Genomic DNA, 16,575 nt, shown 5'->3' on the forward strand with positions numbered 1-16,575 from the left:
ATGGGACCTACGCATGCTTCACTTGGGATGGAAATTTCTCATTTTAACTTCAAGTACAGGACTTTCATTCATAGGGTTGCCATGAGTCGGAAGCGACTTGACGGCACTTAACACACACACACAGAAATATTTTAACATCAAGTTAGTAGGTCTCATTCTTGTGGTTCAGACTGAAATTATGTTTACAAAGCATTAAGTGTATTCAACCTGTCCTTAAAGCAAAATTTTCACATTACCTGCTGAGTTTTACTAGTACATAACTCACTATCTGCTACAAACGGTTTGTAAAAAACACCCAGTCCACGCATCATGTAGCATTTATCCCTTTCTTCTTCCATTTTTTGATTGATCTGTCTCAAGGAAAACATACACAAAGCAGATTCCAAGGAATTTTTATCTTTGTTGATCCTTTGGAAAAGGGCAATCAGTATTTTTTCTGATAGGGTGACATTATCTTGTCTTGACAGCGTGATACTGTCCAAAAGAATCTGCCCAGGCACAGCAGCATAGACTGCATTACATTGGTTATAAGGGCCACTCTCATCTTTACATTCCAGGTCCATTTCAAAGTAGGAATGATAGTGTTCGTCTTCCTTGCAGAGCCGTGCAACGATTGTCCGGTTTTTAAGGGGCTGTTTCAAATGTTCATTGAAAATAAAGTACACGTATCGGTTGTCTTCGAAGATGTACAGAAACTCTTGTGTGCTTGAGGAAGGGTAGGCTGATTTAATAACTGCAGGATCTGCATATAATTCAAAAATCTCTCTCCCCTCCTTATTAAAAAGCTGCCGGGTGCTAATTATGATCCCATTGTCACTTAGCCCGTTCCCCTTACCCACAAACATCATTCTACCTTTTTCCAAAGAAGTTATAAGCCCTACCGTGGCTACATTCTCATCGTTACTGGCAACAAATGATTTTTCTCCACTGCCATTCTCATAATAAGTTCTGTTTGAAATGTTCTCAAGCTCCCTAATGGAACAAATGCCTTTAAACAGACTACCACAAACGACAATTTTTTTCTCCAGCGTGTCCAGCAAAAGAATCTTGTTGTAATTGTCAGTTAACTTTGCTTCAGTGCACTGGCTTTCATCAATGGGAGGAGTGCACATTTTGTTATCATTGTGCGGTCCAGTTGTTACATCACCTATTGAGGGATACGATTTCAAGTCTTTTGTAAGCTGATGCAAGAAATTCACAGCTCCCAAGTAAACAGTCCCCGTCTCGTGGTTCACTGCCAGATGGCTCAGCTCCGTCCTGCTTGTGAACGAATCAAATGTCTTATGCCTTAATGCACAGGTAACACAGGAGTAGCTCAGAATGCTCAGTGCCAAAATCCATACAGCCATTTCTGTGTGATACCTGACAAGCAAAGATAAAATATGTATTATGCATAGCCAAAATACACAATACAAACACACAGCCCCATTGGAGATAGTATCATTTACAGATTTTCTTCTAGGAGAGGCTACTCAGTGAGGAACTAGTGGTGTTTTCATTTGTGACATGTACCAATAAGGAAGATGCTCTTACTATGTGTAGTAATATTCAAACAGATTTCAGCCTTCATTATAAAACCTAAAAGCTGTAACAACTTTAATAAAGTCCATTTTAAATGAAAGCTTAAGCTTCGTATATATAAGACAGTTTTTTACAGAATAAACAACCCCATTAATATTCTTTTTTAAAATATATGTTAACTGTATATATAAAAGCAAAAAGATGAATAGAATATCTCACTTCATTGTCTTGCTTATCTCACACAATTAGAAACTACTTTACTGGCAACAGCATTTTTTTCTTTGAGGCAAGATTTGTAGTAGACTGTCTCCCTATGACAACAGAACAACTGTGCATGTGAAAAAAAAAGAGAGTTATCCCATTTCACCCAGATCTACTAGGTGGGAGTTTGACATTTAAGTCAGAACTGCACAATATGAGATGGACAATGCAACCATGGAAAATGGCAGGCTTGTGTCCACCTTTCCTCTGTAACATATAGTAAAGCCTTCCTCATCATCATGCTGTCACTGTCCCTGTACTTGACAATATCAGAACATCAGGTATACATTACAAGGGAGTATTTTTTTTTACACAGGCTCCTCATTTTTGCCAGAAGCTCTGTTTCACTAATGTCATTTGCATCCTGCCTTGCATAGTTTGCCCATACCTTGCTTCCAAATGTCATTAACTGAAGCCACAAACTGATACCTAAGTGCCCGCAACTTTCACTATCTCTCCCCAGAGGCCCAGCTCAAAATTTAGTAATCCATAGGAGACACTGTTTTCATGTCAATTCATTCTAGACAGCAAAACAAAATACAGCTTGAGAAATGTCTGGAATTATTTTTGGGGGGGTTCCTGGTTCTGCGAATAGGGCGCAGACTAGATGTGAGTGTCCAAGTATGGACTGAGAATGAGTTGAGGATCCAGTGCCCCCATCAGCAAACAACTGTTTGCTCCAAAGGTCTCTGTTGTGTCATAGAGGCCTCTGGGGAAGCCACACACCTGAAGGGAGTCCAACATCTTCCTTTATCCCTGCCAGACCCAACACCAGGGAGGGATCGTATGTGCATGGTGCATGTTGCTGCCACATTTAGCTTGACTACAAACTAAAAAACAACATTATAACTTTTAAAAAGTTGATGTCTTTAATTATAGAACAGAAAAACTGATCTAACCATCACTTCATCCTCCCTTCATTACATTTTTTTTTCAGAACTGTAAAGGTGAACATTTTTTTTTGTTTCTTGCAACCTGTATATGTGCTAGTGACTCCATGACCATTTTACAGGGGCAAAACCCAATTTGCCATTGACTATGCTAATTTGCCTCCTTCCTTCTGAACTACTTGCAAGAAAGTCACTTTGGGGTCTTGACCCACAGTTTGAGAACCAGTGGCCCACCTGGGTTAAGGCTCACTGAGATTCTGTAAGTGAAGCATTCATAATAAAGTAATATATAAACACTATTAAATTGTAAGTCTGAGCTGTTCCACCAGGCATCTGGTTGAGGACAGTTATGGTTTCCATCTGGCTGGCCTCCCCTCCCCCACCTCTGTTATGGTTTCCCACTATTGTCTTACTGTTATTGTTATTATTGTCAGTGGTGTATTTTTTGCTACTATGGTTTAAGGCACTTGGATTTTTATTATGTGTATAATTTTATTGCAAAGTGTGATTAGGTTTTAATTGTTTTACATGGTTGTATGCCGCTCTGAGTCTGACTTGGTCAGGAAAGAGCAGCCTAAAAATCCAATCAGTCAACCAACCAATCAACCAACCAACCAACCAACCAATCAATATTATTGTTTTGGGGATCAGAAAAGCTTCTTGGTGCTCCCTTTATGACTGTCCATCAAGCCCTGCCAGTCTGAATTAACAGTGAATCAGAATTTTTCATTTGTTCTTAGGGCCCAATACTTTTCTTTAAGCTTTTCACATTAGCACTGAACCTGGAATGCAAGAATGCCATACTCACATATTATTTTATGTATTCTTTCTGCAGTTGCAGAAAAGCAACCAAACCTGACACTTTGTAGGTTACCGTGCATAATTCCAAAGTAGGTCCGCTGGGCTGGGAGAGTCACCCACTATTTCGGCTATCACTGACATTTCTACTTCCATCACATGGTTTTATTTACTTCTCAAGACTTGTGATTGCAGGAATCCTTCATTACAATTAATTTCATTAAGAAATACAAGCTTTAACCCCCTTCCTTTCTGTCTACTTCGGCTTTGATGTCTGCTTCTCTGATTCTAATGCCTTCCTGCATCAATAATTACTTTGAAACACAGCTCGTTGTTCGTGTGTGTGTGCCTGAGCTCTAATATACAATCAATAAGCCCGATTAATGAACTCCCCAGAATAGCATACAGTGGAGTACTTGCACCTTCAGGAGCAACCAATACTCTACCAGCTATTAGAGAACATTAATTCAATATTCATGCAATCTGGCAGATGGGATGCAGGGCATCTGGGCCCAATGGTAAGGGTGGGGGGAAGAGCGAGGACTGGGTGGAGGGACAAGAAAGAACTAGTCCTATTTCCATAAAATGGAAGTGCCCAAACTAGAGTAAGTGCAGAGCTTCACAATGGAATTTCATGAACATTAATTAATTCAGGGATTTCTGAGCACTTTTCTTCAACATAACGTAACAGGCCACAGAAGCGAATTTTGAAATGATTCCCATAAAGAAATCACAAACTTTGGAAATGAAAATCTATGTGGATTTTTCAGGAAAGATCTACGAGCAAGAAAGCTGGAAGGAATCTAGTGGATTCACTCTCAGTGCCTAATATAATTGTATTTTTGCAAGCATACTGCTTGACAGGCATTATTTTGAAATGATCTTAAAAAATTTTATGTTCAGAAGAATGAGCTATCTGGATTGTTAAATGAATTAGTATTCACTTTCAGGATTTCTCCAGAACAAAGCTAACATGTAATACAAACTGTGGCCCTTTCCCCTAAAAAACAAAACAAAAACAAACAAACAAAAATTCAGATATTTTGAAAATCCCAGTCCAAAGTTTTTTATTTAAAAAAAATGTTTATCTGGCAAATCTAGCCTCAGACTATGCCAAGGAACTTTGTGTATGTGAGTGTTATAACCTCAGTGCCTTCTTAAGGGCAGACATCCCATCTCCTGGGAAAGAAACAAATAAAAATAGTCCTGCAAAACACAAACTATCATTCTAAGAGAAAATCAGGATCCTACAGCCTCCTACAGCCTCCTTCTAAAGGATCCTACAGCCTCCTTCTAAACATTAATCACACAAACATCTACAGCTGACATGTGGAAAGGATTTGGAAAGCTCAAAGGAAGTGCAAGCCAGTCTCAAAAAGCTCCAGATCAGCAAAGACAAATGCCAGGCCTCCAGAAACAACAATTTTAAACAAGAAAACATATCTGAGCAGAGCAGGAACTGCCATGGGGGAACGTGCAAGCAGCATGAAATGCCAAAAGAAAAACAGAGGACTGACGGAAGGACAGGGGGAAAAGAACCCGGTCATCTGCGCCAGAACAGAAGTCAAAGTTGGCTGGTAGGCAAGAACTGCCTGACTCATCAGTTCCACCAGCTAATGGGACCAAAAAAGAAGAAGAAAGGGCAATATCCAATCAGCAGAGCAGTTTTAGCCAAGAAAAGGGGAACTGTGTGCTCATAACCAGAGACCGTGTTGACAGTTCTTAACCCCTGCTGACTCTGCTCCTTTTTAGCAGCAGCTTTTGCACTTTTAGGATGTAATGGAAAATCAGTCGTGGCACTCCTTAAGTTCCCTTGAGATCTTCAACCAATCTGCTGGAGCATAACAGCCACATCATGCAATATAGCAGGAAGAGATGCCAGATGTGACTATGGTCCAGTAATTCTGAACAGAACACTGATATGGGTAGGCAAAGATTCATCCCTGCCACTAGAGGTTTCAGGATGACCTTGCCAATGGCTCTGATCTCACTGGATTTCCACAGAAGTACATGGGTCTTTATATTCCTTGTTATATACAATGTTCAAAGTTTATATTATTATTATTCAGTGTCCACTATCTGTCACAACCAATGCCAAGGTAGACCACCCCATTAAAACAAAAGCTGTGGGAAATGTCTAAACTTTCATTTGGTAGACCAAGTGCATGAGTCCTCCAGCTATTGATTAACATACAACAAGGATTTATGATTCTGCAAACAAACAAACAAATCAATAGGCAGGTGAAAGGACCACAGCAATCCAGGACACCATATGTTCACCTGACACATTGAACACAGGAAGCTGCCTTATACTGAATCAGACTCTTGGTCCATCAAGGTCCGTATTGTCTATTCTGACTGACGAGGCTCTCCAGGGTATCAGGCTGAGGTCTTTCACATCACCTACTTCCTGGTCCTTTCAACTGGAGATGCCAGGGTTTGAACTTGGGATCTTCTGCATGGCGAGCAGATGCTCTACCTCTGAGCCACGGCCCCTGTCCAAAATCTTCTAGTAAACATTACAGTAAACGTTTAACACTCAAGCCCATTGCAAAATACTTCTCCTTTTGCTAATCCTGTATTTGGGACTATCTACAAAAATAATGTGTGAATCACAGTAGTTCATATGTTCTAATACCAAAGTTGGCCAATCTGTGAATGTGTAAGACAGACCTTTCTATAAACCTGAACAACACTGCAGATTTGCAGAAAAATCTGAAATCTTTAAAAAATACAATGGGTGTTTAAAAAAAATGAACATGATAAAAGGAGTGCCTGTTAGGGCTGTCGATTCGGTTCATCCCGAACCGAAAAACAGCCGAATTTCCCCTGATTCGGCGGTTTTTAGTTCAGATGGAACCAAGCTCAAAAAAGGCGGGAAAACGGGGAGCCGAATTCAGCGAGTTCGGGGTGTTCCCTGAATAAATTAGGCAAATTTGGGGTTCGGCGCAGCAGCATAACCGTCAGTTAGTAAGCAGCATTCTCCCATAGCCAATTGGTGGCCAAGCTGAGTCTTCTTCTGGCCAATCAGTCGCGATTGAGTGCATGAGTCCAGCTGCTGCGCGGCCCGGGGAGAGAAAGAGAGAGTATCTGTTTGTGTGTGAGAGAGATCCCCCTTGGGGGGGGGGGTGCGTGTGCACATTCGAGCCATTCCATGGCTGCAGGGGGCACATTTATGGGGGTAGAGCCCCCAAACTTTCAGCATAGCTTCAGAGGACCCTTCTTGCAAGAACCCCCAAGTTTTGTAAAGATTGGGTCAGGGGGGCTGAGATATGGGCCCCGAAAGGGATCCCCCTCCTTAATGTGCATCTCTGACAATGGGGGTTTGCAATTAGCAGAGCTTGCCTCCCACGCCCAAAGCTCCCAGCCCCAACAAACAGCTGAGCTGCGGGGAGCAAGGGCGGGGCAGGTGCGAAGAAGATAGAACACAAGGCATCCCCAGTAAGACCCATTTTGGGGCTTTTCTCTATAATTTTTCTCCTGTGTGTGTGTGTGGGGGGGGAAGCAGAGTCTCTCTGTGTGTGGGGGGAGGAAGCAGTTTCTGTGGGTGGGGGGGGAAGCCAAAGGGGGCTTTCGCCCATTCTGCCAGGGGGTGTGTGCCCCCTCAAGTCTCTCTCTCCCTGGTTTGAGGGGGGGGGCTTCAGTTGTGTGTCCTCAGGTTTTCCCTCATTCATAAGATCGGTTAGGTCTATTTTGATGCTTGCTCAAAACTGGTTTTCAAATTGTGACTTAAAGAATGCATTTTCCTGGTCCCGAGTCCAATGCAAAAGGGGAAATTCCACCCCCTCCTGCTCCTTATGCATAGCTAGCGTGCCTCTATCCCTTTCCATGGTTTGCAAACTCCCAGGCATCACGTGTTGCTTTGCATGGTTGCAAATGTGTTGCTTTGCATGGTTGCAAATGTGTTGCTTTGCATGGTATGCAAACTTCTTCGCACCTGCCCCGCCCTTGCTCCCCCCCAGCTCAGCTGTTTGTCGGGGCTGGGAGCGAGTGGGCGGCAAGCTCTGCTAATTGCAAACCCCCATTGTCAGAGATGCACATTAAGGAGGGGGGACCCCTTTCGGGGCCCATATCTCAGCCCCCCTGACCCAATCTTCACAAAACTTGGGGGTTCTTGCAAGAAGGGTCCCCTCAAGCTACCCTGAAAGTTTAGGACCTCTACCCCCAAAAATGCCCCCTCGGAGTCACGGAAAGGTGCAATTGTGTTTTTAATGGCTTTATTCGGCCAAATTTTTCCCCGAACTCCAGATCTCATGCAGAATTGCACAGACCCGAAGTGGGGGAGTTTGGACTTCAGCATTTCCTGAATAAAAATGGGCTGAATTTTGCCAAATGCAAATTTTACCGATTTTTTTTTCAACAGCCCTAGTGCCTGTAGCTTTAAGCAATGGATTGCCTCAGTGGCTATTGCTAGGCAACCGCGGCTTTCCAAGGCTTCAGTTTCTGTGGGTAAAAAGGCAGTTTCTGTGAGTAAAAGGGAGGAAGGAAGCAGGTGGGTGGCTGGAAGAGCCGCCACCAATGCTGCTGCTATGGTAGAGGGAGAGGAAGCAGGTGAGAGGCCAGGAGGGTGATGGGGGCAGAAAGAGAAAGTGATGGTTTGGGATGGCAAAAAGAGAGAGAAAGAGTGATGGGGTGGGAGGCAGAAAGAGAGAGGAAGGCATGGAGAAGAGAGAGAGTAAGAAAAGGGGTTGCAACAGGGAGAAAGAGTGAGAGACAGAGAGAAATAGGGGAAAAGGGGAGGAAGCAAAGGTGGGGGGAATGGGATAGCTACTCCTGCAAGTTTCTTGCATGTCCCCACTTGTACTTTCTTTTTCCAAGTGCACGGAAGGTCCTGGAAACCTGCCATCTTCTCTTGGGAGACTGCACAGGTCAGTTTCCACACTAGCGTTTCCTTTCAGACTGTTTTAATGTTATTTCAATGTTATTTTAATGTTTTGTATGATATTGTCGAAGGCTTTCATGGTCAGAGTTCATTGGTTCTTGTAGGTTATCCGGGCTGTGTGACCGTGGTCTTGGTATTTTCTTTCCTGACGTTTCGCCAGCAGCTGTGGCAGGCATCTTCAGAGGAGTAATACTGAAGGACAGTGTCTCTGTGTCAAGTGTGTAGGAAGAGTAATATATAGTCAGAAAGGGGTTGGGTTTGAGCTGAATCATTGTCCTGCAAAAAGTATCAAAGGTAATGTGTTACCTTTGATACTTTTTGCAGGACAATGATTCAGCTCAAACCCAACCCCTTTCTGACTATATATTACTCTTCCTACACACTTGACACTGAGAGACACTGTCCTTAAGTTTTACTCCTCTGAAGATGCCTGCCACAGCTGCTGGCGAAACGTCAGGAAAGAAAATACCAGGCCACAGTCACACAGCCCGGATAACGTACAAAAACCAATTTTGTATGATAGACTGTGATGGCCTTCGGCCACAAACAATAAACTTTATCATCATCATCCCTAGCGTTACCCTGCACCTTCAGATGCAGCAGGTGGCCACCCATTTGTTTAAGCTGAGATGCAAGAGGAAGAACTGAGACATTTGCTCAGAGGGAAACCTTCCATGGAATCTGAGACTAAAGCTAGGTTTTGTTATGCCTTGCCTTGATGCCCTATGCCAGTCTTGGTTCTCCACCCATATTTAAATGCCCAGTCCCACAGCAGTGCAAGTTCAGGCTCACTCTCAGAAATCTTACAGGAATTGTGAACTATAAAGAGCCTTTGACACAGCACCTTATTAGCTATTCAGTCCTTTTCAGCACCGAACTCAAGCTGTGCTCATTCTTTCTTCCTGTCTCCAAAACTACCAAGCCCCCTCACTTGTCCAGTACATCTGTTGGGATTCATTGAATTGCAAAGCACTCTTTCCTGAGAAACCTGTTCTCTTCCTAACCCCCCCCCCTCCATTTACACCCTGCAGGGGCTGCTGTTACTCATTTAAAATTCAGTTTACATTCAATCTTTTTGTATAGGAAGAAAACCCTTCGAGTTATTTCCAAGGATCTATACTGCTAGGATGGCAACATCAAGTTACAGAATAATAAAAAAAATTATTCATGAAGCACTTTACATACATTGCAAGGAGAACAACATTTTCAAAATAGGATACACCGACAAGTGCACTGCCAAGTATCTTTGCCCTGACAACAGAAATGCACAGATTTAAAGGAAAGTGATGTAATACTTGGATGCAAACTATTGTTTGTCGGGACAGACAAAATTGCTGGGTATCACAAACATTTTGTTTCAGTGCATAAAGTTTCATTTTCTGCTTCAAAAATAAAGGATGCAGGGGGGTTACGTAAGTAAGCAGCCCACTTTAACTGAGAAGAAATGGTGAGTCAAAATAGATGAGTCAATTGTTTCCATATGGCAAAGTAGCAGCACCTTTTCTTTTCACGACTGGGCCTATTTTAACATCCAGGAACATAATGACATGTTTACGAAATGGTAATTCATAAAACTGAATGTTTGTACTTTATTTTCAGAAACAGAGAGAAGGGGGAAAAATCACTTTGAGACTGACAGGAGGGGATGGAAATCTGGGGTTCAATAAGTGCCTAAATAAAAATCTTCCAATTTTTGGAACCAAAACAATTCAGAGTTGTTGTTTTTTAAAATAAGCTGGGTTGCATTCACTGAAAAGAAAGTTAGGGTCAAATTAATTGAGACATTAGAGATCTGTGCTCTCTTGATATTTTTATGAATAGTAGCCACTTAAAAATGTGATTAGGGCAGAGGATCTGGTGCTGGTCAAGAAAGAATTTAACCCTTTTCCTGATGGTCAGTGTCATTCTTAGTGATGCTATTTGCTCTCTGAGATACTGTGCCATATATTATAGTAAATTGGAACTCTAACCCAGCAGCATCAGGAGAAAAGGAAAGTAACGACTAAAGCTTATACCAGGTGTGGTGGTAATATAAGAGAGTCATTTTCTCAGCATGGATATCGACCAATAATTATGAATACCCTTAAGCTGACTTATACTGAATCAGATCATTGGTCTATCAAGGTCAGTACTGTCTACTCACCAACTTTCCAGGGTCTCAGGTAGAGGTCTTTTAACTGCCAACTAATTGTTTTAAATGGAGAAGCCATGGATTGAACCTGGGACCTTTTGTATGCAATACAGATGTTCTACCACCCATGGCCCCTCCCCAAAATATCTTAAAACATGATGTGCCTGTGTGTGGGTATGCAGAGGATGTCAATATGGACTGACAAGGTTCCCTTTTAGGAAGATATTCCCCCACAGATTTGGACAATGGGTAAGTTGCAACAGAGTCATTCTGTATGCGTGAAAATCTTTGACCCACTGGATACAAATCATATAACTCCTGCTTATTCATTTTATCAGTTGATTTTTTTTCTGCATTGCATTCCTACAGTCATGCAATGCATGCAGTCATACCAATGTCAACTTAAACCATCTTGATACAAGCTTATTCACATCTCCCTATTTTTTCCCTTTATTACATGATTATACAATAGTATAGCTGTCTGATATCATCACAGCCAGGTGGTGATTTGGCCTTGAATCCAGATTCCACAACCCTGGAATGGAAAAACACAGTACAAATTGGTTGTCAACTAGTGGTCACATTAATAGTACCCCCGCTTCATTATCCAGTTACGGGACAAACAAACCATCTGTATTTTAAAGTGAACTTAAAATATTATTTTTAAAAATAGGTTTAAAAGCAGATCTGCAGTATTTTTCTTTTGCCAAAACAACAAGGTAAGAGAAATTAAAGCATCCCCGCTACTTGCAAAACAACAACAAATAATGGGTTGGATCCCACATCAAGCCTCCTCTAACAGAAGTAACTTCTAACAGTACAACAGGACCTCTGTACCTCCTGCTGCAGGCAGAAATTCTCCCTGAAATTTGGTTCTTGGGGTGGGGATGAACCCCAAGGTACTTAATGATGAAGAAATTGGAGTCTGTGGCTTGGTGGTAGGGCATCTGCTTGGCATGCAGAAGGTCCCAGGTTCAGTCCTAGGCATCTCCAGTTAAAAAGAACAGGTAGGAGAGCTCTACCAGAGACCCTGGAGAGCTGCTGCCAGTCTGAGAAGACAATACTGACCATGATGGACTAATGGTCTGATTTAGCATAAGGCAGCTTCATATGTACATATATATGTACATTGGGAGGATGAAATTGATGAAAATTGCACCTCTTCAATTCATGGAAATTTACTATTGGAACCAGGCCAGAAATATAATTAAAAGAGGCAACAGATATTTCTAAAGTATAGCATTTGCCTACTCAGATTTTTTCCTCTAGTTGCTGCCTGCCTAACCTCCTATTCTGCTTATATCAGTGTAAACAGAACAAGAAAAACCTGACCATACCTATTCATTTATTTAGATCTCTCTGGTAACAATTTGTATTCCATCTTCTGCCTTTATGTCTAAATTAATGATGATGTGTCAAATAATAGGTTTCTTCCAATATGAAGCCAGACAGTTACAGTTGTCAAAACCCTTCCCAAATACACCCATTAGTGGTTTTTCCTCACTCTGAAACTATTCAAGCATGATCATAAAGTCATTACGGCACTGAACAACTTTACTATTGCAATTAGATCTGCAGATGTGCCTGTTTCTCCACCTGGCCATTATATGGCCACAAAACATTTGAGAGCTATATTAAAGCTTTTATCTGTACCGACGAATCCCAACTCACTCTATCCTGGTGGTCTTAACCTTTCTAGACCTGGATCCCACAGATAGCAGCATGAGACTTAGTCTTGGTCTTCCTCTTAACATGCGTGCACAGATGCACAGGAGGTGTTGTACCCTTGCCCGTCTATGCACAGACACAAGCAAGTCTTTCCAAAACACACCAAAAATGGTGCCTAAATAGCAGCTGCACAACCTGCACGGTGAGGATCCATGATTGGTGGATCGAAGACCGCCTCTCTACTTGGTTGTGCCTTAATGTGTTCTGTTATGTATGCAGAGGGAAGAAAGGCTCATATTGAGCTTGCTATCTTCTCCAGATTCCTTCGCCTGCGACTTCTATTGGACAATGGACTATAGCCGCCCAATTATGGGCCTGGCTTCGCCTGCATTCCTATTGGAATATGGACTACAACCGGCCAATTGTGGACTTGGGGTGTGTGGCTCCAGGTGGTTTGGATTGGCATATAAACCGGGGTGTTGTGCACTTACAGTTGGGTTTAGGTTAGTTCTATAGAGTTCAGTACAGTTCAGTTCTAGAGAGTTAATAAAGCGGTTGTTGTTGGAACTCCCATCTCCGGTCTTGTGTATCACCCATGCATACATAATATCTTCAGTTTCAGGATACTTGCTGGACATCAGCACTAGTCAAACCAGCCTTTTAGGACTACCTGTACTTGTGCTGTAGGATAAGTTTAGATATCACACCAAAGTATGTTTAGTACATAATTATTGGTCTGAGCTTCCAAACATGGGGCAATCACACTTTCATGTTCTGTCTTCTGAATAGTCAGGTGAAAGAGAGGTGGTGAGTTTAATTTCAGACTGTGAATCCAGACACTATATTAAACCCTTTGCAAGACAACAAATAGTCTTTTTTATTTGATATCAATTGCAACCTATGGTTTGTCAATTCAGACATTACAATAATGTACAGTTAATGGATTGCCATGATGTCTGAACTACACAGTCTGTGGCTTCTACACTTAGGCAGGCAAGTCAGTTGTAGTTCTCCAATCTGTTCCATAAAAATGTAAAAAATTCCAAAAGAGGTTTTCACAAAAAAAAAAGTTAGTGTGGGGGATTCTACAAATCATAGCCAACAAAAATAAACCTCTGAGCACAGCTATTCTCCCAGTGTACCATTTCTAACGTTGAGGACATTAATCATTCAAGTCCTAATGTTACCAGCATTCCAGACAAACTTGATATTGTCTCATATCTACAGTTAAGCCTATTTATACTGCAAATCCCAAGGCATAGATTACTAGCAGTCACTTAAAGAAAAAGTGTGAATTCCACAGCATTCTACGGGAAGAATTTCTGTATGTTTCATTCTCCAGCCTTTTCCTGTAAGTTGCCCTGTTACTGGGATACAATTGTTAGGAATTTTAAAGGCCATAAATTATTTGACTTTGTTATGCATTATTTTTGCAATTAACCTGAAGAAATGGTTAGACTACCGTACTTCCATTTTGTATTGTTGGCATCAAATGCCTATGATTGTCAACACATCCCAACTGAGCAAGCTGAACTGAAAGTGAAAGCATGGTTGCAAGGGGATTCTTGAGGTCCACAGACCATTCTTTCCATATGTGAGAGAAAGCAGATTTGTGCTCATGAACAATAAAAGGTACTTTTAAATTTTTTATTAGCAAGAAAGTGAATTCAGTAAAATACAGAAGAGCCCCCCCCCACCAACCGAAACTTACAGATTTCTTAACCCAGAGAAGGCGCTCTGCATGTGAAAGCAAAATTTTCACAATCAGGAGCCATAGACATCAATCGGATGCACATGGCAGACCGTACACTTTACTATTTCCTACAGAATGTGCATCTTCCATCAACATTCTGACACAATCAGCAACATGTAAAAATGCACAACTGGAGCAGGACCAGGATGAACGCTTTCCCACAAAGTAAGTAAACCCAAGTAACTTATACATGCACGTCACAACCATAAAAGACGACTTTATTATTACCACATCTTCCCAAGAGTCTTAACACATTCCTTTTTGCTACAGTAAAAGACCTTGACATATTATAATATTCCTGAACAGCCTTTAATTCACTGTCTCATGACAGGGTAAATGTTGTTACATTTACTCTGAATAAGGTTTCTGGACTCATATTTTGTCCAGAATAGTTCTTCTACACTGTGACTGGAAATCATTAGTGGTTTGCCACATTATTAGACTCCTATTAAGGTTATTTAAATTTGATTAATTCAGCCATGAAGTATATCCTGAATTGGGAAGCAGCTCATCTGCACAATACATTTGTGTAGACATCAGGGCCACCTTGAGATATTCATCAGAGAAGACTATATAATTACCTTAGCATATAAAATAAGAGCACATGTAGGAATCTGCTCAATAAAGAATACTTCGGAGTCAATGGGAAACTAATGTAGTTATTTCTTCTGCTTTTTTGTTTAGATCCCAAACCATAATTCATTGTTTTAAAATTAGTTAATATCAAACCTGTTTCAAAGTTTACATTGGTATTCTGTTAAGAGATTTCTTGACTATTAAAGGTAAAGGTCCCCTGTGCAAGCACCGGGGCATTCCTGACCCATGGGGTGATGTCACATCCCGACGTTTACTAGGCAGACTTTGTTTATAGGGTGGTTTGCCAGTGCCTTTCCCAGTCATCTTCCCTTTATCCCCAGCAAGCTGGGTACTCATTTTACCGACCCCAGGAGGATGGAAGGCTGAGTCAACCTTGAGCCGGCTACCTGAAACCAACTTCCGTCAGGATCGAATTCAGGTTGTGAGCAGAGCTTGGACTGCAGTACTGCAGCTTACCACTCTGTGCCACGGGGCTCCTGCATTCTTGACTACTACTACTATATATATATATATATATATATATATATATATATATATATATATATATATATATATATATATATATATATATATATATATATATATATTCCCATATATACTCCTTTCGTGTCTTTTTTCCATTAATCTCTCAGATTTTTGTATCACCAAGTAATTAGTCAATAATTGACACATCTTGATCAGCTGCCCTAAAAAAATTGCACTGCAATCCTAAGAACACTTTGCTGGAAATAAGCTCCACTGAATAAAATGAGACTTATTTCTGAGTAGACCTTCTTAGGATTGCCCTCTTTGACTCTAAATGTTTGGCAGCATTCCTTTACCTTCTCCTGTTGACTAACACTACATTAAAAAGTCCTGCTGGATCAGACAATTGGTCCATCTAGTCAAGCATCCTGTTTCACACAGCAATCGAAACAGTTGGCCTGGAGGGCCAGGAAAAAGGACATAGATGCCAAGGCCTTTTCCTGATACTGTCTATGAGCACTGGTATTCAGTGGTTTGCTGCTTCTGTATATGGAAGTTCCCTTTACTCATCATGGCTAGTAAAATACAATAGCTTATGCAGTGTTTAGAGATAAAATATATAACTCCTTTTGTATTAGACATTATATTTGCTTTAGTTAAAACAAATTTACAATTATGGATTTTTTGATACCATGAAGGAAAGGAGGCAACCCTTCCAATTCTCATTTAACAGGACTTTGGTTATCATAGGATAAAAATCAAATAAATATTTTGCTGTTTCATACATATTTTCAGAAGAACGTTAGATGATGGCTTTTCATGTCCACAACCATTCATTTAGTGCCGTGAAACAGAGTTAACTAAAAGTCTAAGGCAGTTATGTTGAAAACTGGTACTCACCACCTAGGCAGAAGTTTAAAAAGTCCTCTCTCATCACCAAACCACTGCATTAAGGACTCTCCAAAAGGGTAAAGCAGGAAGTCTGATCAAATCAAATGGTGGCATCAGAAAGACCACCCAGAACAGTGGTATGGATTAAGTTCTGGACATCCTCCAAGTCTTTTATAGACTTTTTTAAGTCTCCAGAGGAGAGAACAGGAAGAAAGTATATGAGCTCAAGCAAACCTCATATACACTCTTTATGAAGTCTACTGAGGGGAAAACAGGAAGAGGCACTAACTATGAGCCTTGTTTTAGTAGTGTGTGGAAAAATATTTTGCTTTAAACACACATACACTGAAATATATCTTCCATAGCTCTAGCAACTACTGCAAATTTATTTAATGGACAAAACATGAGGAAAATACATGCACCAAAATTCTATGAAGCAAATTGATTTCTAATTCAAACTTTTTAAGGAGTAGGCACTTTGAAGGTGCTGCTTTAAGCATTAATGTCTACCACACCGGTTTTGGTAATAAGTCGGGCCACATTCAACCATATGGTGCCAACTGTGATGAGGAAACAGCTTAAAAACAAAGGGAAATTAGAGGTGCTTCTTAGGGCATGGAAGATGAACCAGTAACTATGAAACAACCACGCTAGTAAATAAAAATGCTCAGTGGTGGGATTTGTCTAGTGTATGCTTGGTCCTGCATGGCCATCAAGC

At 41.1% G+C, this 16,575-nt stretch overlaps 1 protein-coding gene across 1 annotated transcript in view; it reads right to left on the bottom strand.

Moving 5' to 3' along the window:
- Positions 1 to 16,575, bottom strand: part of PLXNB2 (plexin B2) — a 199,532-nt gene that overhangs the window by 123,547 nt on the left and 59,410 nt on the right. The window contains exon 2 of the mRNA XM_056845867.1: positions 237 to 1,362. Coding sequence (XP_056701845.1) covers positions 237 to 1,349 — 1,113 coding nt within the window. The 5' untranslated portion in view covers positions 1,350 to 1,362. The remainder of the gene's footprint in view (positions 1 to 236; positions 1,363 to 16,575) is intronic.

The sequence above is a fragment of the Euleptes europaea genome, chromosome 3 (assembly GCF_029931775.1).
Source record: "Euleptes europaea isolate rEulEur1 chromosome 3, rEulEur1.hap1, whole genome shotgun sequence".
Taxonomy (NCBI): Eukaryota; Metazoa; Chordata; class Lepidosauria; order Squamata; family Sphaerodactylidae; genus Euleptes; species Euleptes europaea.